The 20,277-nt window shown below is 51.3% G+C and overlaps 1 protein-coding gene across 2 annotated transcripts in view; it reads right to left on the bottom strand.

Annotated features, from left to right (window-relative positions):
• Positions 1-1,178: 1,178 nt before the first annotated feature.
• Positions 1,179-20,277, bottom strand: part of LOC115505467 (cytochrome P450 4F22) — a 30,608-nt gene continuing 11,509 nt past the window's right edge. For both annotated transcript variants that reach the window (XM_030303117.1, XM_030303124.1), the window contains 11 exons: positions 16,979-17,123; positions 12,268-12,321; positions 12,021-12,148; positions 11,689-11,810; positions 8,630-8,897; positions 7,246-7,312; positions 7,015-7,144; positions 5,178-5,311; positions 4,210-4,274; positions 3,482-3,564; positions 1,179-3,092 (listed from right to left, as the gene is read on the bottom strand). In XM_030303117.1, the coding sequence (XP_030158977.1) occupies positions 2,915-3,092; positions 3,482-3,564; positions 4,210-4,274; positions 5,178-5,311; positions 7,015-7,144; positions 7,246-7,312; positions 8,630-8,897; positions 11,689-11,810; positions 12,021-12,148; positions 12,268-12,321; positions 16,979-17,123 (1,374 nt within the window). In that variant the 3' untranslated portion in view covers positions 1,179-2,914. The remainder of the gene's footprint in view (positions 3,093-3,481; positions 3,565-4,209; positions 4,275-5,177; positions 5,312-7,014; positions 7,145-7,245; positions 7,313-8,629; positions 8,898-11,688; positions 11,811-12,020; positions 12,149-12,267; positions 12,322-16,978; positions 17,124-20,277) is intronic.

Genomic DNA, 20,277 nt, shown 5'->3' with positions numbered 1-20,277 from the left:
CCGCAGAAAAACCTTACTCTGTTAAGCATTCTCCATCTCGAGGTGGCATGTCTGTCTTTCCAGGTGTTCAGACCCACATCTGGGGGCCTCCCTTTCTCCTGAATCCTTCGTTCAAGGTATTAGCAAATCTGCCAGCACTAACTTCGTAAAGCAGTCGGTCCAAATCAGAATCCAAGCACCTGTCTTCACTCTACAGCCCACAGCTTGCTTGGAGACACTGTCATCTCTCACCTGGACAAATCTGGTCACCCCATCTGATCTCCCTAGTCCCATCCTTGCCTCACACAGTCTCTATTCAACATGGCAGCCAAAGACTATAATAACAAATCTTGTCCCTCCTCTGTCCAGAACCCTCCGTGCCTCCCTATCTCTGTCATAGAAAAACTCAGTGGACCGACCCCAAGGCCCTGTGGGACCTGCTCCTATCCCCTCCCTGACCTCATTCCCTTCCGTGTTCCTCCTCCAGCCACACTGGTCTCTTCAATGCCCCCTAAACACCCCAAGCTTGTTCCTACCTCAGGACCTTTGCACTATACGTTCTCTCTGCCTCAAAAACTCCTCCCCAAAATATCCACATGGCCCCTGCCCTCTCCTACCTAAAGTCTTTGTTGAAATGACCCCTTCTTGGTGAGGGCTTCACTGACCATCTTACAACCTCTCCCTCTGCCCCACCAGCATTACTGAACACCCACAGAAATACACGCACTGACCCAGCTCAATTTTTCCATAGCACTTATCGCTTCTCTCCCACATGGGCCAATGTAGTCACCCCATCTGGTCTCCCTAGTCCCACCCTTGCCTTCCCACACAGCAGCCAAAAGAATACTATAAAGACCAAGTGACTGGGGCGCCTGGGTGGCTCAGTTGATTGAGCGTCCGACTTCAGCTCAGGTCACGATCTCGCGGTCCGTGAGTTCGAGCCCCGCGTCGGGCTCTGGGCTGATGGCTCAGAGCCTGGAGCTTGTTTCGGATTCTGTGTCTCCCCCTCTCTCTGCCCCTCCCCCGTTCATGCTCTGTCTCTCTCTGTCTCAAAAATAAATAAAACGTTAAAAAAAATTTAAAAAATAATAAAAATAAAAAAATAAAGACCAAATGACAAATCTGTCTCTCTGCTCAGAACCCTCCCATGGCTCCCCATTTCTGTCACAATAGAAGTAAAAATCCTCCAAGGCCCTGTATGAATTTACTTATTTGCTCATTTATTATTCGTCATGTTAACCTCCCCCCACACCCAACACAGGTCAATTATGTAAGGGCTCAAATACCACCTGGCTTACAGCAGATGCTCAATAAATATTTGATGAGTTAATATGGTTACTGTAGACCTTGTCACTGCCCCATCTTCTTTATCATCATATCAGGGACTACACCATCACCTGTTCCCCCAGCCAAAAACTTGGAAATCACCCTTAACTCCTCCCTCACTGCAGCTCCTGTGGCTAGGTAGTCCCCCCTCCTGTCCTGCCTGGACCTCAGTCTCCCTCTTCCCCAGGTTTCCATTCCCCAGTGCCCCCCCCCTTCCAAGCCACTGTCCTGCCAGCTCATATCTGACCAGATCCTGTCATGCTCCTGCTCACACACCTTCTATAGCTCCCTATTGCCTTCAGCATAAGGCTTGAACTGAGATGTAGCCCGCAGTTCCTGGGCAGTTGGCCCCTGCCCGACTTTCCTCCAGTCTGCACCCCTCCTCCGGATCCAGCCTCTCTGGAGTGGTGCTCCTCGAGCACACCATGTTCTCCCTTACCTGGGGACATCTGCAGATGCTGTCCCTCCCACCTGACATGCTCTTCTCTCCTTGTTACCACTCAACTTGTACCCTCACTTCAGCATCAGAGAAGCTCTCCCTGAGCCACCCCCCTGTTGTGTCACAGAGCAACAAGGGCCTCTCTTTTGGAGCACTTGTCACGGATTGTAAATAAATTTACGTGTGGAATTATTTGTTCAACATCTGTCTCCTGTTCTCCCGATGGCAGGAATTGGGCCCGGCTGTGCTCGGGGCCCAGTGCCAACAAACACTTAATTAATATGTGGTCTGTTGATGAGATAAATGAATGCACAAACTGTCCCCAAAAGCCTGAGTTCATGTCTGAGGACAAATGGCTTCCCAGCCTCCTAGCCCAAGGCTTCCCTCAGTTGCCTCCCAGCTGTCCAGGCACCTTCATTTCCTTCCTGGAGCCCAAGGGAAGTGTCTGACTGAGCTAGGGAGTAGACGGTGGGGGGGGGGTGTCTGCATCCCTCGCTTTTATTCTACAAAAATCAGAACACTCAGCAAAGGGCCTTTCAGCAAAGGAGGAAGGAAGAGGCTTTCCAGGGAAGGTCTGGATTTACAAAACATCAACAGAAGCACACACCCTGAGCCCTGGGATGCAGCCTGATGCCAGAGGAATTCGCCCATATGAGCTGGGGACCTCAAGAAGCTGACGTCCGGGTCCAGGGCTCTTACTTCAGGCTCCAGCTCTCAAGTCCTCAACTTAAAAGCCAGCCGGGATCCACGGGGGACAGGTCCTGAATCCCAGAGGCCTTAGGTGTCAGGTCTAGGGTCCTCAGATGGTTGGGTGGGTGGGGCCTGAAGGCCCGAGTGCTCTGGATCCTGGGGGTGGGTCTGGGCCCGAAGAGATGCGGCTGAGCCTGGTCCCTCAAGCAGGAAAGCAGGCACTCAGGGCACCTGACCTGGACCTCAAGGGGGAGGACCAGACCGTCAGGAGGCGGAGCCTTGCCATGAGGGGCGTGGCCTGCACCTTCATCATACTGCTCAGTGGAGGAGCCTGGTCTTCCAGGAGCCCAACCGGGTCTTCGAGGGGCGTGGTCTCTGCCCTCAGGGCCCTGGGGGCGGGGTCTGGTCCCTCGGGGGCGGGGCCTGGGCCTCTTTGGGCGGGGCTTGGGCCCCCCGGGATCCGCAGGGAAGCGCCAGCGATCAGGCCCGCGGAGGCAGTGGCTCCACGTTGAGCCAGATGCCGTTCTCCGTGCGCAAGATGAGCTCAGGCTTCCGCCGCACCTTGCGCGTTCGGTCCACACTCAGGCGGAAACGCAACAGCGTCAGCGCCACGGCCACGCGCATCTCGGCCATGGCAAAGCTCTGTCCGATGCAGTTTCTAGAGGAAGGGGGAGGGGGGAGGGGCTCAGGTGCAGCCGCTGTGTGACCCGGGAAGGGGGGAGTCCCTGGGTAAATGACCGACCTCCCGCTCTGGGTCTCAGTTCCCTCATCTGTAAAACGGGAGCAATGGCATCCTAGAGTCGTTGGGAGCCTATGAGCCCAGAACTCAGGGCCTGCCACACAGTAGGCGCTCAACACCCAGGGATGCTATCACAGAGTCTGATTTGGGGGTTTCTTAGTACACTGGAGGCATGAAGGGTGCTGGGTTGGCAGAAAGCACATCTGGGTGGGAGGTGATCTCTGCTCCTGATCGGCACATCCCTGACCTTCGACTCCCATGGGGCTCCTCCTACGCTTGGCTTAAACTGGGGGAAACAGAAGAGTTACCTGGGTCCTGCGGAGAAGGGCACATAGGCCAGTGGGGAGCGCTGCTGTGGGTTGTCCGGGTCAAAGCGATAGGGGTTGTACACCTAGGCAGGAGTGGCCAGGGGGTGGGTGAGTCTGGTTGGCCCATCCATCCCAGCTTGGTCCTGACCCTTCCGCTGGATGGAGAGAACCTCACTACAATCCAGCCACACCCTCCTCTTTTCTGTTGTTCAAGCATGCCAGCCTGACTCCAACCACAGGGCCTTTGCACTTCCTGTCTCAACTGCCTGGAACAGGCTTCCCCCTGCTCTTCGCACTTCTCAGGTCTCAACTCAAACACCTCTTCCTCCCCAAGGCCTTTCTTCACCATGTGAGCTAAAGTGCCCCCCACCCCCTCCAGTTTTTATCTCCTTTGTGCATGTATCACAACCATAGTTTTTGCTTATTTTCTTCCTCTGAACTTCACAGTGAGCTCCATGAGGGCAAAAAAAAAAAAAAAACCAGTACATTTCTCGGTCCTCTGTGCCCAGCACAGAGGCTGGCAAACAGTAGGTGTTCAATAAATATTTGTGGACCTAGTGAATCAACAAACAGTGAGTGAATACATGGGGGGAGGGGCACTCAAGCTGTGCATCCAGCCAGGCCACCTGGGTCCCTGGGGAAGAGGGTAGGAAGGCCTCAGTGGCCCAGGACCACCCCTTCTGAGGGGGAAGAAGCTGAGGGAAGAGAGGATTGAGGCAGGCGCTCACCTTGGAGTCAGGCCACACTGTGGGGTTGTGGTGGGTCCCGTAGATGCTGACCAGGCAGATAATTCCTGTGGGGAGGGTGGCATCATTGGGGCCACTGGGGCTGAGGGGAACTTTCCCTGAAGTCCTCCTCCTCCCCTGCTCTTCCTGGAGTCATGCTGTTCCCAAGAGCCATCTACCACCCTTCCCTGCCCATCCTTCTCTGAAAAATTCTGCTGCTGGCCCCCTAAGAGGTCCCCATCACCTGCTTTCTAGCTGCCATGCCGGCCACACAGGGATCTTTGTCACTCACAGATCTGACATTGTTCCTCCTCAGCTCAAAAACCTCCCATGGCTCCCTACTGTCCTGAAGATCAAGTTCAGGTGCCTCAACCTAGCATTCGCAGCCTTTCAATACCTGCACCCTGAAACTCTGCTCCATAAATATGCTCTCTCTTTCACTTTCTACCTTCAAGGCTCACCTCTCATGCTGCCTCTTCCAAGCAGACCCCCACCCTGAATTTCACCCCATATTAAGTCATCACTCCTTACTTTGGACTGTTTCAGCCCCTTTAAAGTTACTTCCTTTAGGCCATTCCTGACCCCATGTGACTGGGAATGTCTGTGCCCTGCTGTGTCTTCCTCAGACTGAGTGGTATTCAAGGCCTGGGACTGGGAACGAGGCCTCTCTAGATCCCCAGCATCACCCAGAGCCAGACTTAGTCTCCAAGGAATATTTGGCCACTGAATGAAACCATCCCTCCCTCACCTGCACCCTCACAGGGCCCACCCCACCACACCCACTCTTGCTCTTCCACCTGGACTCACCCACCTCTGTCTAGCCCCTACACGTGGGTTCTCCTCCCTCACCCCAGAAGCAACAGCCACACAGAGAGATGGCCCATCCACAGGGAGGGTGCACCTGGGGCAGGTTTGACCATGCTCCCATGGGCACTAGAGCGGCCTGGCTGCTGGCAGCACACAATGGGCACCTTTGGGGATGACGCGCCCATCTGGAAGCTTGATGTCCTCCGTGCAGCGGCGGGAGACCAGGGTCACGGGTGGGAACTGGCGTAGGCTCTCCTTGATGCACATAGTGGTGAAAGGCAGCTGGGTCAGGTCGTCCCTGGGGAACATGGAACGTGGGATGGTCAGTGGCTTGGAGCCAGGGCACAGCCACACCCCTTCCCCCAAACACACACACACACACACACACACACACACACACACGCGCGCGCGCGCGCTCAGGAGCAACCACGCAGGAAACCAGTCCAGGATCTCAGACTTGCCCCAGCTTCCGGTGTTTGCATTTATGCCATGCACACATCACTACCCCTCAGCATGCCCCCAAGCAACCCGAGCAGCACCAGCAGGCTTCTGCATGCCCAGCATTAACCCTTTAACTGATGGATTACGTGGCAGCCAGGGGATAGCCGGGAGAGGTGCCAGGACAGGCGGGGGGGGGGGGGGGCGCGCCCGGGCATCAGCAATTCACCAGCCTGTGTGGATCAATTTCAGTATTTAAAAACCTGTCCATTCTCTCCTTCTGCTATTATTAACTTCTTTCCGTTGGACTCCAGGGCCCAAAAGTGGATTAATTATAACCCTTGGTCCATGATCTAGATCGTTTTCTTTCTCTTTCAAAGAAACTTCACGTCACTCCTGTAAAGGGCAAACAGCATGCCTGGCATAAAAGTACCCATAAGGTAAACACCACTGGGAAAACAGAAGAGTTATTAAATTCTGGCAAGACAGGGGCGCCTGGGTGGCGCAGTCGGTTAAGCGTCCGACTTCAGCCAGGTCACGATCTCACGGTCCGTGAGTTCGAGCCCCGCGTCGGGCTCTGGGCTGATGGCTCGGAGCCTGGAGCCTGTTCCCGATTCTGTGTCTCCCTCTCTCTCTGCCCCTCCCCCGTTCATGCTCTGTCTCTCTCTGTCCCAAAAATAAATAAACGTTGAAAAAAAAATTAAAAAAAAAAAAATTCTGGCAAGACATCATCTCCTGCCCAGTCCTCAGAACCTGAGCCATCTTTTCCCTTCATCAAAAAGGCAGATTAGCAAGGAGTTGAAGAAGACAACGGCACCCGACTGAGAATGTCTCCCTGATGTCGAAATCTAAAAGGTTGACGCGGGGGCGCCTGGGTGGCTCAATCAGTTAAGCGTCTGTCTTCAGCTCAGGTCATGATCTCATGGTTCAGTTTGTGAGTTCGAGCCCCACACTGTCAGCATGGAGCCTGCTTGGGATTCTCCCTCTTCTCTCTCTGCCCCTCCCCCACGTCTGCTCCCCCCCCACCCCAAAATAAATAAACTTTAGAAAATAAATAAATAAAAGGTTGACACTAAACAGAAAAGAGCTTTCTCGCTGTTTGATGCTATTTAATGCTGTGTTTTCTTCGAGTCACCCAAAAATCAGCTCTACACGGCACATGTCTGAATTATACACCCCTTGCCCTTTGCATGTGATTCTGCAGTGCCTTCTGCTCAGGCAGGTAGAATGTATGTCCTGCCCCATTCATGGTGGACTTGGCCGTGTGACTCGCTTTAGTGAAATGGAATGTTCCAGTGCAGGCAGAGGTTTTAGACTGTGGCTCTTCGAGCTTCTGGAATCTGCCTTGAGAGGAACACGCCCCAGGTGGCTGCTGGTTCAAGGAGAATGAGGAGACGTGTGAAACAGACCTGAACCCACACCTCCATTTGGAAGCCACCCCGCTCAACTGAACAGCACCCTGCAATAGCGAGAGCAAGAAATATGTGCAGACCAGAGCAAGAAACAAATACGCAAGCTCTAGACTCAACCGGCCCCCCGCCATCCCCCTGACCCCAAACGGACCACTCCAGCTCCTCCAGCTCCCGGCCTTGCATGACCTCTCGGATCTCTTCCCGGCACTTCTCCTGGTACTCTGGATACTTGGCCAAGTTGAACAGCACCCATGACAGGCCACTGGATGTTGTGTCATGACCTGTAGGCAGGTGAGGAGCTCACGTGGAGGCTGCCTGAGGACAGCGGAGACACGATCTTCTGACAACGGGGCCCCCTCCTCGCCTCCCTCCACATCCTCACCTTCAAACATAAAGGTGTCCGCCTCAGCTCGGATGTCCTCATCTGACAGTTCCTTCCCGTCTTCATCCTGGAACGAACAGGAGAGGATCCTTAGCCCACTTCATCCCACCCTCCACCTCCTAGGGCTGAAGTCAAGATACTCCCCCCTCTCTCAAGCCAAGCTGCAGGGGGAAGGATGCCAGGCAGACAGAGGTACGTGGCTTGTCTAAGAAAGATGGAAAGTGGGAGGGAGAGTCAAAGGTGAGGGGAAGAAGGGAGTTTGTATCCCTTGAGCAGCTGGTTGCAGCAAGCATCCTGCTGGATGGAGGCCCAACCATGACCTGTGATCAGGTCTCATGACCATCATGTCGTAAATGAGGAAACTGAGGCTCAGAGGGAAGAGTCAGATGACTAAGGTCCAGCATCCGCTAAGCAGCAGGGCCAGAACTGGAACCCAGAACTGCCTGAATCCTGAATCCAAGTGCTGCTCAGAAATTCCACAGAAGGGGGAGCCTTGGTGGCTTAGTGGTTAAGCATCTGGCTTTGGCTCAGGTCATGCATGATCTCACAGTTCGTGAGTTCATGAGTCCCACATCAGGGGAGCTCAAGCCCTGCTTTGGGTGAGCTCAATCCCCTCTTCCAGTGAGCCTGGCTTCTCTCTCTCTCTCTCTCTCTCTCTCTCTCTCTCTCTCTCTCTCTCTCTCTCCCCCTTGTGGGATTCTCTCTCTCTCTCTCTCTCTCTCTCTCTCTCTCTCTCTGCCCCTCATTCACTTGCTCTCTCTCTCTCTCAAAAACAGGAAGAAAGAAAAGAAATCCCACAGAAGCAATCTCTGCAAGTGTCATATTTTTTCAAAGTCTTGGGTTTCAACTTTTAAGCATGGTGAGCAAAATCATGTCCCCGCCCCCACCACAACCCTCCAGAATTCATACGGTGAGGTCCTCACCACCCGGGACCTCAGAACGTGACTGTATTTGGAAACAGGGCCTTTCCAGAGGTAATTAAATTATGATGACGTCATTAGGGTGGGCCCTAGCCCAATATGAAGAAGAGGGTGTCCTTAGAAGAAGAGGGCATTTATGCAAAGACACAGGCAGAGGGAAGACAACGTGAACACACATGAAAAGGAGGCCATCTACAAGACAGGGAGAGAGGCCTCAGAAGAAACCAACCCCTGTCAGTGCCTCGATCTCAGACCTCTAGCCTCCAGAACTGTGAGAAGGTTAACTTCTGAGGTTTAGCCCACCCAGTCTACAGCACTTCGTTACGGCAGCCCCAGCAAAATGAATACAGTAAGTCTTACTTGTGTATTAGGGTGCCTGCCTGCCTCCTAGAGCTGTGTTATTCGGGACATTTGTCCTTTTATGGAGTTGGTGCAACTCACGAGGGGCCGGGGCACAGCCTCACCTTGGCCAGGAGCAGCACATCGATGAAGTCCAAGGTCTTGCCCTGTTTGCCCTTAAGCCAGGCCTCGGCCCCCTGCTGGTGCAGCGCCCGCCTCCGCTCCTGGATGACCTCCGTGGTGAAGCGGTGCACGGTGTCACAGGCCTGCCGGAAACGCCGCCCGTCTGCCGTGAGGTAGTAGATGAGGTCGATGTGGTGGTGCACGCGGTATTGGCGCTGGACCACGAGTGCGCTCAGCTCGATGATGGCCGAGATGTAATCGCTCATCTTCCTGCCGGGAGAGGAAGGGCCGTGAGCACAAGCTGCTCCCTAGGACCAGTGAGCAACCCCCCCCACCCCGTATATAGACGATATTTTCTAATTTTCCTGTACTCTTCACGCTCCACCATCTGGGGCCTTGCTGACCCCGGAGAGACGCGGCCCCTCCCAGAGCTAGCCATTCTGAGAGATTGCCAATGACTCACCCAAGAGTATGCCTTTGTCCACACCAAACAGTCCAGAGCCCATATCATGAAACTTATCAGGCCGAGCCACTATCTCCAGGCCTTAATCACTGGACAACTAGGGACAGCCCCCATCCTCCAGAGCCCTCTGTAATTATTCAAATGAGTGAATCCTAAGCTTGTGTAACCGCCATACTGTTCCTTCCCAAGGAAACCACCAAAAAAGACTGTCATGCTTTCTCCCAACTGACACCGATGCCTCCCTGTGTGGCCCTGAGGGGTGTAGTAGGTCCCCTCCTCTTGGGAACTGTAAGGAACAATCATCTCCTGATCGGGTGGCCTCATCATATCTGAATAAAACCAAAATCCAGGTACACATAGACCCAAAGACAGATTAGGACTTCCAAATAGATGTAGCATCACAAAGACTAAATGGCTATAAGCCACAGAGTGAGAGAACTCATAAATATGATCACAAACTTGTATCTAAAATATATAAAGAACTTTTGGGGCTCCTGGATGGCTCTGTCAGTTGAGAGTCTGAGTCTTGATTTTGGCTCATGTCATGATCCCAGGGTCATGGGATCAAGCCCCACATCAGGCTTTGGACTGAGGGTGTAGCCTGCTTAAGATTCTCTCTCCTTCTCCCCCTGCCCCTCCCCAGGTCACTATCTCTGTCAAAAAATAAAATAAAATATGAATAAATAAATAAATAAATAATATAAAGAACTCTTAAAATGCACTAATAGACAAAGAATCCAATTAAAAAATGGGTAAAACATATGCATAGACATTTCTCCAAAGAAGATATACAAATGTCCAATAAGCACATGAAAAGATGCTTAACAGCATTAGCCACTACAGAAATGCAAATCAAAACCACAATGAGATACTGTTTCACCCCAACTAGGAATGGCTATAATCAAAAAGACAGATAATAACAAGTGTTGGTAGAGGTGTGGAGAAATTGGAGCCCTCACATACTACTGGTAGGAATATAAAATGCTGCCTCTCTCTCTCTGTCTCTTTCTCTCTCTCTCTCAAATAAGCATTTAAAAAATTAACAAAAAAGAAAAAAAAATGAAATCACTGGGACAGGTGTGCAAGGGGCTGTCCTTGGTCCTGAACTATGCTTGTTGTTTTCACACATGTGTCACAGTCTGTCATTTCCTTGTTTATTTACTTGTGCACAGAAACTGCTTTTCTTCCCATCAACATATAAGTTCCAAAGGAGCAATACTTTGTCTATTTTGTTGACCATTATATTCACAGTGCCTAGTCCAGGAATGGCACATAGTAGGCTGGAATAAATATTTCTGGACTGATTAATTAATCAATTAACTAGTTAATCACTAAAGCTGCTGTCACTTTACCCAACTGAAACATAACCCTACAAAGCCCAGAGTAACAAAGTCAGCAGCTTATCATTGAGAACCTACTATGTGCTACAAACTTGCCATTTATGATGTCTCTTATTCCTTATATCCCCGCTTAGATTATAAATTCCAAGGAACTGGGACTTAGTCTGTTGCTCACCACCATATTCTCAGTAGATAGCATAGTATCTGGCACATAGTAGCTACACAACAAATATCTGATGAATGAATGAATGAATGAACCAGGACAATGGTTATTTTATTCATTCATTCAACAAATATTTACTGAACATCTACTGTGTGCCAGGGCAGTGCAACATCATTTTATTCTTTTTTTTTTTAATGTTTATTTATTTTTGAGAGAGAGAGAGAGAGAGAGAGAGAGAGAGAGAGAGAATGAGTGGGGGAGGGGCAGACAGAGAGGGAGACACAGAATCCAAAGCAGGCTCCAGGCTCGGAGCTTTCAGCACAGAGCCCAACATGGGGCTTGAACCCATGAACCTGAAGATCATAACCTGAGCCAAAGTCAGAGGCTTAACTGACTGAGCCATCCAGGCGCCCCATATCATTTTATTCTTAAAGCATGTCTCAGAGGGTCAAGAATTGTCATCCCTGGAGTGCCTGAGTGGCTCAGTTGGTTAAGTGTCTGACTCTTGGTTTCTGCTCAGGTCATGATCTTGCAGTTTGTGAGTTCAAGCCCCATATCAGGCTCTGCACTGACAGCATGGAGCCTGCTTAGGATTCTCTCTCTCTCTCTCTCTCTCTCTCTCTCTCTCTCTCTCTCTCTCCCTCCCTCTCCCCTGCTTGCTCTCTCTCTTCCCCCCCCCCTCTCCCTTCCAAAATAAATAAATTAAAAAAAAAAAAAAAAGAATTGCCATCCTTGTTTTACAAAAAAGGAAACAGGCTCATAGCCTGGGGAGACACTTTCCAAAAGCCAAACTATTCCTCATGGAAGGATGAGGGAAACTAGTACTTATTAAGCACCTACTCTATACCCAACCACCAACTTACATTACCTCACTTAATACTCACAAGATGACTGTGGGGGTGGGATTGGGATTCCATTTTTTCAGATAAGGACACTGGCCCAGAGAGGTGATGTCAGTTTTCAGAAACACACAGCCTGTCGGTGGCAGAGTACCGACAGCCCGGCGATGCCCGACACCTGAGAGTCTCCCTTCTTCTCCCACCACCTTGCCCTGCAGCAACTGTCTCTATCTTCCCCCAGGAAGGCCACACTCACTCCTGGCAGTTGCTGTTGTGGCTGAAGACACATTTCTGAAGACTGTCCAGGGTCATGAGGCTGATGTGCTCAAACATGTCAAGGGAGACCACTGGGCCCTCCGCCAGGCGCCGCCATTTAGCCTGCGAGAGAGAGACACATGGTGAACCGAAGCAGAGACCGCAGGCTTTGAGCCGGGCTGACAACGGCACCCCAGCTGCCTGCTCGCCTCAAGCCCATTTTGTAGGTAAAGGAAGTGAACCGTCCTGACATCCCATGGCTCACACACGAGTCGGGACCTGGACCAGTCCCACTCCGCGGACACCCTCTTCCCAAGAGACCCCGCGACTCACATGCATGATGTCAGTGCACTGGTTGAAGATCTTCATGTAGGGCTTCAGGATGTCGAAGTGAAAGGCGGGGGTCAGCAGGCGGCGGTGCCGGCTCCACTTCTCACCTTTGCTAAGCAGCAGCCCATCTCCTGGGCGCAGGACACTGCCCTTAGGAGCCTCTCCCATTACTCTGAAACCACAAGAAACCCCACGCCCCACCCCTTCTTCCCTGAAGTCCCAGCCCCAGCTCATCCAGTCCCACACTCACCCAGCCAAGGTTTCAGGAAACCGTAGAAAAGGTCATCCTTGGGGGCAATGGCAGCTGTGGAGAGAGAAGAGGTGATGATAATTCAAAAGAGAGTGCGGACCCTTGACCTCTGCTTCTAACTTCCTTGGGGCTCCTCTCTGAGCTCTGACCTCCACCTCACCTCTCCAGTCCATCTTCCACACCTGCTCCTGAAAGACCCTTATAGGATGCTGATCTGAACATGAGCCTCCCCTACTCAGATACCTCCCATGGCTCCCTATCACCCTTGTAAAAAAGTTCAAGCTCAGGCTAGCACTGAAGGCTCTGCCCCATCTAGCCTCCCTGTGTCTCTCCTATCTCACCCTTCAACATACACCTCACATACTGGCCCAGGCTGAGCTCTCCATCCAGAATGGCCCTCTTTACCCTAATCACCCCCTCTTTTCTGCCAATCCAGGCCATCTGAATTACGCCTCCTGTGCTCTCAGTCTCCAGTGCAGCCTCCTCCTTGCACTCCGGTCCCAGGAGGTCTTATCAGATGCTAGATCTGACCATGTCCCTTCCCGCTCACAGCCATTAGCCACAGCACCAGCTGTTCAGCCCATTTTCAAAGCCCCACATGATCTACCCCAGTCCAGACCTCTCTCAAAACATCTCTGTCCTCCATACCCTACATGCTCAATGTTCAAACATCACAGCATTTTCTCATCTTCTTGAAAAAGCCACATTCCCTGTTCTTTCTACCACATCCCTTCTCTGCCTCAAACACTCTTCCTTCATCCTTTGAGTCTCTGCTTGGATGCCACCCCTTCTCCACCCATCCCTCTGGATTGCATCCATCCAGGTACAAGCCCCTGGAGAGGAGGGACCATGTTGATCACTGATACATGGGTGCTAAATAAATTTTCAGTGAATGAACCAGTCAAGGGATGAAAGAATGCAAAAATGGATGGTTGGATGGGTGGATGGATGGGTGGATGGGTGGATGGGTGGGTGGGTGGGTGGATGGATGGATAGGGTGGGTGGGTGGGTGGATGAGTGAGTTAACTCTCTTTCTATGGGTTGAACAGATTTGTGACTGAATGGGCAGGGGCCCAGGAAAGAAGTACCTGAAACTCAAGTGATATCACTTTTACCTGAGATGTGACTCAGCCACCTACACACACACTACCTAGGAATTGGCCAATCATGCACACAGTCATCTGTCTACTCATCCTCCTATTCGGAGGGTTCTGCCACCCTCTGTACCCAACCCCTGCTGGGCAGTGCTGGGGGCCAGAGGTGGCTCAGCTCCACACCCTGCCTGGAGGAGATCTGGGTGGGGCGAGAAAGAGAAGTAGAGGCATGCAATGCAAATATCAAGAAGGTAGAAAGTGTGCCAGAAGCAAAGGGAGGCACAGAGAAAAGGCTGTTGGAAGTCAAAGCAGGCTTCCTGGAAGAGGCAACACTGGAGAGGAAGGTAGAAGTCTATCTAGTCATGCCGTTCCTCTCTGAGATCTGGACTCCATTCTTAGCCCCTTGAGGGTCTTTCTGATACACAGACCTGTTAAATGGTTGCCCAGCCCAAGCACCATTCCCTAACACCCCCAATGTAAAACACAAGCTCATTTGCTTTGCACACAGGTGCTCTGAGTCCAGCTTCTGTCTCACTGCCTACTCGTCCCCACACATCATCCTCACTCCAGACACCCCAAGTCACCTGAATTCCCCTGGCACTTTCACACATCTGCACATTTGCACTGGTAGAACCCTCCACCTGAGACTTCTCATCTGGCAAACCCCTACACACATCCTTCAAGGCCCAGCGTCATTGACATCTCCTCCATGAAGTCTTCCCCAACCCCCAACCCCCACCCCAGGCTAAACCCTTGTTCTCCCATCCTCGGGTCCCTACACCTCTCCAACTTTGAACACTAGATTCCAGGAGAGGCCGTGACCAGGCTGCCTTTCCCCTCAGTGTCCCCTTCAGTAAAAAGCAGATGGTAACGTCTACCCTGGAGGAGGTCCTATAAGAAAAGGCCCCATCTGGTGCTCAGCAGGAAGGTACATATCACTGTGGTTGAGAGCTCGGCCTCCGGGAGGGCCAGATCTGGGTTCAAATCCCAGCCCCACCACTAACTCAGCATGTAAACTTGGGCATGTCAACCATTCTGGCCCTCCATTTCCTCATCTGCCAGAGGAGAAATAGAACAATTCTGCCTGCCTCATGGCATCCCTATAAAAGCTCAATGAGCTAACATGTTCCTGGCACACGGCAGGTGCTCATTAAATATTTGTACACATAAATGAATAATTAACCAACTGCTGGCTATTTTTATAACCATGATTATAATTATTGGTCATTGGTGTCACGAACTCAGGAGATGATTATCTGCATCCCCAGTTCACAGCAAACCCCCACCAGGGAAAAATAAATGCACAGCCTTCGTGGAAAGCTGTTTGGTGGTTCCTTAAAAAGTTAAAGGTAGAATTCCCATATGGCTCTGCATTTCTACTCCTCAGCACCTACCCAAGAGAAATGAAACTATACATCAGCACCGAAACCCGTGCAGGCATGTTCATAGCATCATTCGTAACAGCCTAAAGGTAGGAAGGACCCAAATGCCTGTCAGTGGATGAGCAGATAAACAAATTGTGGTATATCCGTATTCCCATACAATGGACTTCTACTCAGCCTTAAAAAAAGTAGGTCCTGATCATTGCTACAATATGTGTGAACCTCGGAAACACTGTGCTAAGTGAAAGAGGTCAGTGCAAAAGGTCACATTTTGTATCATACCTTTACTGTGATATATCCAGAATAGGCAGAGCCATGGAGATAGAAAACAGAGTGGTACGTCCCAGAAGAGGGGGCGGGGGGAGGACGTAATCACTTAATGGGTACAGGTTGTTTTATGGGGCCATGAAAAAAAACTTGGAACTAGAGAGAGCCTTGGGTTGCACAACATTGTGAACACGCTACATACCTTACACTTTAAAATCGTACTTTTTTAAATGGTTAATTGCATGCTACGTGAATTTCATCTCAATAAAAAATAAATGCATAAAGGCAAAAGCTGTAATGATATGCCTATATATCACACTTCATTCTCTATAACGCATTTCCCCCTGCTTTCTCCCATTAATGCTCTCTACCCCAATTGCCCGATATAAGATGGAGAAGGTTCAGGAGGAGCTGTGCCTTTCTCAGGGCCCATGGGCTGTGTGGCTTTAGCCCCAGGCCATCAAGGTCCCCGGGTGTGGCCCTGAGGAGGCCCCGGTGTGGGGTAGGATCCACAGCTTGGGGCCAGGCCTGTCTGTCCTGACTCACAGCTCCGCCCCCCTCCCCCCACTCCTCCAGTGGGGGGGAAGGCCCTGGATATCCTGCCTGTCCTGAGGGAGGGGAGGGGAGGGGAGAGGGAGAGGCTGGGGCATCTACTATGTGCCAAGGCCACGCAGGGGGGCTCCACTCCCTACTCCATCTGGAGTCTCACAACCATGTAAGATGGTCCTCAGGAATCTGCAGTTCGGAGGAGAAGAGGAGAGAAGGAGGAGGCAGAAAGAAAAACAGGACGCGAGAAAAGCAGGAGACGAGAAACCCCCATGAGCACCTACCCACATCACAGTGAGTCTTCACCACCACCCCATTTTACAGATCAGAAACTGAGGCCCTGAGAGGCTACATGAATTTCTGGGTCACATGGTGAGGATGGCTCCACCCAGGATTCGAGCCCAGCCCGCCCAAGTCCTGGCCCAGGGCTCTTTGCACAACTTGGAGCCCATCCCTTAGAGAGGTCACCCTTCCCAGGGTCCAGGCTCCCCCTTTGTGCAGTGGGTTGGGCATCCCGGAATGAAACGTGGGGAGCGTACGGCTGGGGGAGGGAAGGATGGCAGCCCCTTCCTCTTTCATGGCTCCGACGTGATAGCCTTGAAGGTGGTCTCTAGACCTCAAAGAGAGATCTCAGCCTCTCGTTGTAGGGGCCCAAGCTGGGGCCGGAGATCCTAAAATTCCTGGTACTTTTTCATTCCTCCCTCCTCTCTCAAATGTCTCTGATGCCCCTGGAGGTGCCCAGTTACGCACGAGGCCACACCAAAGATCCAGACTCCTAGGGGGAAGACGGAGCTGGAGGCAGACACAGTCAGCCCTAGAGCGTTAGGACGGAGAATGAGAAAGCCCGGAGAAGAAAACCATGATCTGTCTGGAGGGTCAAGGAAGTCTTCCTGGAGGAGGGGTCATTGGATCTGGGTGTGGAAGGTTGAGCAAGGACTTGCCCAGCACACCCAGGAGCCCTACACCTTGGGACTGGTGTGGACTCAGAAGGGAGAAGCAATCTTTCTACGTCTCCTTTTCTACTAGTCAGGGTCAGCCCAGGTGAAAAGAATGGGCTGCAGGCTGGGATTGCCACAGCAGGGAATATCAGAACCCAAATGGTGGAACTGCCATGGCTTAGAATTAAGCAGCAACCACTTAACAAAATCTCAGGCAAACAATTCCCTGATCGAATATGTTTGGCTCTGACTTCTAGGTGGGCATGTTTGCCTCTCAAAGTTCCTAGGACCCCTAGACATTGTCGCACCTTTTCCCATGCTATCCCCACTATCTGTATTACCATGGCTGCTTTGGTGAACTCCTAGTCATCCTTCAAATCCCTACTCCAATGGCCCTTCCCCCAGATAGCCTACAGGCCCAGAAGCCCAGGTGATTTCTGGGAGTTGAGGGTTTATCCATCATTTAAAGGCCCAGCCCACCTACCTGAGGCACCCACTACGGGCTTGATGTAGTCAGGATGCACCAGAACCAACAGCGGCAAAATGGGGCCAATCCACACCAGGATCACATGATGCATGTTGTCCAGCACCTTCTTCTCATCTTGGAGGCCTGTCTCATTTGGAAGATACTGCAAGGGGTAGGAGGGAAAGACAGTGAGGAGGAGCCCGGCCCCAGCGTCCCCTAGCCTTTCCCTCCTTCCACCTCTCCCCTGTCCTTAAAACAAGCCCGGAAGAGCTGTATGATTGCGGGCAGCTGGCTGCACCTTGCTGAACCTCCATTCCCTCACCTGAGGAGTGGGGAAGAATCAACTCTCTGTCTGAGGGCAGCTGAGAAAATGTATGAAATAACAAAATGAGGGGCGCCTGGGTGGCGCAGTCGGTTAAGCGTCCGACTTCAGCCAGGCCACGATCTCGCGGTCCGCGAGTTCGAGCCCCGCGTCGGGCTCTGGGCTGATGGCTCAGAGCCTGGAGCCTGTTTCCGATTCTGTGTCTCCCTCTCTCTCTGCCCCTCCCCCGTTCAAGCTCTGTCTCTCTCTGTCCCAAAAATAAACGTTGGAAAAAAAATTAAAAAAAAAAAAAAAGAAATAACAAAATGAGAGACCGCCCCCCCCCCCCCCCACCCAGCACAGGGCATGACACACAGCCGGTGTTCCAGAAATAAAAACAGTAAGAGTACACCCAATAATAATGATCGGCATTTGTTGAGTACTTGCTACGTTAGTAATAAAATACCACTAGCACTGTTATCTTTAACACATGCGTGTGCTTACAGCGTTAGGCGCGGCGGTGGGCATGGTTCATATAGTTAATACCTTAAACCTACCCAAGAATTCTGTGAAATACTTGCTACTATTTCCCCATTTCACTTTGCTTGGAAAGGTCAAATGACTTGTCTGAAGTTACAGGTGAGTAAGTGATTGCCCTGGTTTGGGCTTCCCCAGAAGCCTCACCTAGAACTCATGCCCCCCGGAGGAGGCAGGCTGGGCCTACAGGGTCAGTGTTGTCCACACTGACCTGGCTAACTTTGGGCACCAGGGCCTGGCCACTGCCTCTAGGACCACCATTAAAGCCAGATGGCTCTTGGAATAAGAGCATTGGACGAAGGGCATGAAAAATGAGGAGGGGTTCATCTAACTGAGAAGGATATTTGGTAGAGGGCACAGTTCCAGCAAAGACCATGGAGGTGGGAAATCAGAGCCTGGCTATAGGAACAGGAAGTCATCCTACAGGACTAGACGTGAGTAGGGCGGGAGTCAGAGCCTAACGGGACTTGAACACTAGCTGAGGAGGTGAGACTTTCTCCAGACAGCAATGGGGAGTCATGGAGGGTGTGTGAGCAGAGGAGGGACATGGTTGGTTTCAAGATTCCTCCTGGGACCAGGACGGGGCGACGGACTGGAGGCAGGAGCCCAAGGAGGAGGCTGGACCATGGTCCAGCAGAAGACAATGAGGCCTGAGCAGGGGTGGGAGGTGAAAGGGAGGGAGGAGATTCGGGCACAAACAGGTAAAACTTGGTGAGTGCGGTCCCAGGGGAGTCATTCCTAAAGCCAGATAAAATATTCTTGGAGCTACTGAGTAGAAATGTACCTCCTGCTTCCTTCTTCTGAGACACGCACTCCAAGTAGCATCTAAAATATTTCTAGGGGCACCTGGGTACCTCAGTCTGACTCTTGATTTCAGCTCAGGTCATGATCTCACGCTTCGTGAGTTCGAGCCCTGCATCAGGCTCCACGCTGACAATGAGGAGCCTGCTTGGGATTCTTTCTCTCTAACTCTCTCTCTGCCCCTCCCCCGCCCCTACTCACATTCTCTCTCTCTCTTTCAAAATAAATAAACGTAAATAAAATAAAATAAAATAAAATAAAATAAAATAAAACAAAATAATAAAATAAAATCAATAAAATATTTCTAGAATCACTTCATACTTCCGGTCTCTGCAAGACTGGGGAGTTGAGCACACCCACCACCGCGTGGCAGGTTCAGAGTCAAGCATGCCGCCGACGTGACTTCGGGAATTGTCAAAATAATCTCATGAGGTTATCAGGAACAATCATAAGCCCCACACTGCAGATGGGAAAACCAAGGCACAGGGAGGTGACGTAGTTTGCTCAAGGTTGTGTGGCAGGAGAGGGTAGAGACCAGCATCAAGCCCACACTGACGACCACTGCCCTTGAACTGCCTCTCCAAAGTCCACCTCTGCCCTCGGCATGAGGCCTAAGCCAGGAAGGTCTCCACAACTGTCCCTCAGTTTCATGTAGGTCTAGAAGGGGGACCAGGTGAGTGCAGTAGGCAGTTAGGAACTGGAGTCTAAGACCCCAAAAGCCTCAGTGCCCTCAGGAGTCTGGCTTTCTTCTGACCTCTGAAGCCCTTTTAGAAAAGTGCAGGTTTTCTCGGCCAGACACAAGAGGTGGCAAAGGCACAGAGCTAAGAACAGGGACTCTGGAGCCAAACGGCCTAGGCTTGAACCCCAACTCTGCCGCCTACAAGCTGTGTGACCTAGGGCCAGCTACTTAACCTCTCTGTGCCATAGTATTCTTAGAAGCAAAATGGGGACAGTGGTGGGGCCTGCCGCCTAGGATTGTCAAGAGGACTGAGGGAGAGGGAACGCGAGCTGGTGCAGCCACGCTGGAAAACAGTCTGGAGGCTCCGCAAAAAAACAAATAGAACTACCCTACGACCCAGCAATCGCACTACCAGGCATTTATCCAAGGGATACAGGTGTGCTGTTTCGAAGGGACACGTGCACCCCCATGTTTATAGCAGCACCATCAACAATAGCCAAAGTATGAGAAGAGCCCAAATGTCCATCAATGGATGAACGGATAAAGAAGATGTGGTATGTATATACAATGGAGTATTACTCGGCAGTCAAAGAGAATGAAATCTTGCCATTTGCAACTACGTGGTTGGAACCGGAGGGTATTATGCTGAGTGAAATTAGTCAGAGAAAAAAATCATATGACTTCACTCATATGAGGACTTTAAGAGACAAAACAGATGAACATAAGGGAAGGGAAACAAAAATAATATAAAAACAGGGAAGGGGACAACACAGAAGAGACCCATAAATATGGAGAACAAACTGAGGGTGACAGGAGGGGTTGTGGGAGGGGGGAGGGGCTAAATGGGGAAGGGGCACTAAGGAATCTACTCCTGAAACCATTGTTGCACTATACGCCAACCAATTTGGATGTAAATTTAAAAAAATAAAAAATAAAATTAAATAAATAAATAAATAAAATTAAAAAACCCCAAAACATCAAACTATAAAAAAAAAAAAG

The sequence above is a fragment of the Lynx canadensis genome, chromosome A2 (genome assembly GCF_007474595.2).
Source record: "Lynx canadensis isolate LIC74 chromosome A2, mLynCan4.pri.v2, whole genome shotgun sequence".
Lineage (NCBI taxonomy): Eukaryota > Metazoa > Chordata > Mammalia > Carnivora > Felidae > Lynx > Lynx canadensis.
The sequence above is the reverse complement of the archived record's forward strand: the minus strand, read 5'-3'. Positions and strand labels throughout refer to the sequence as shown.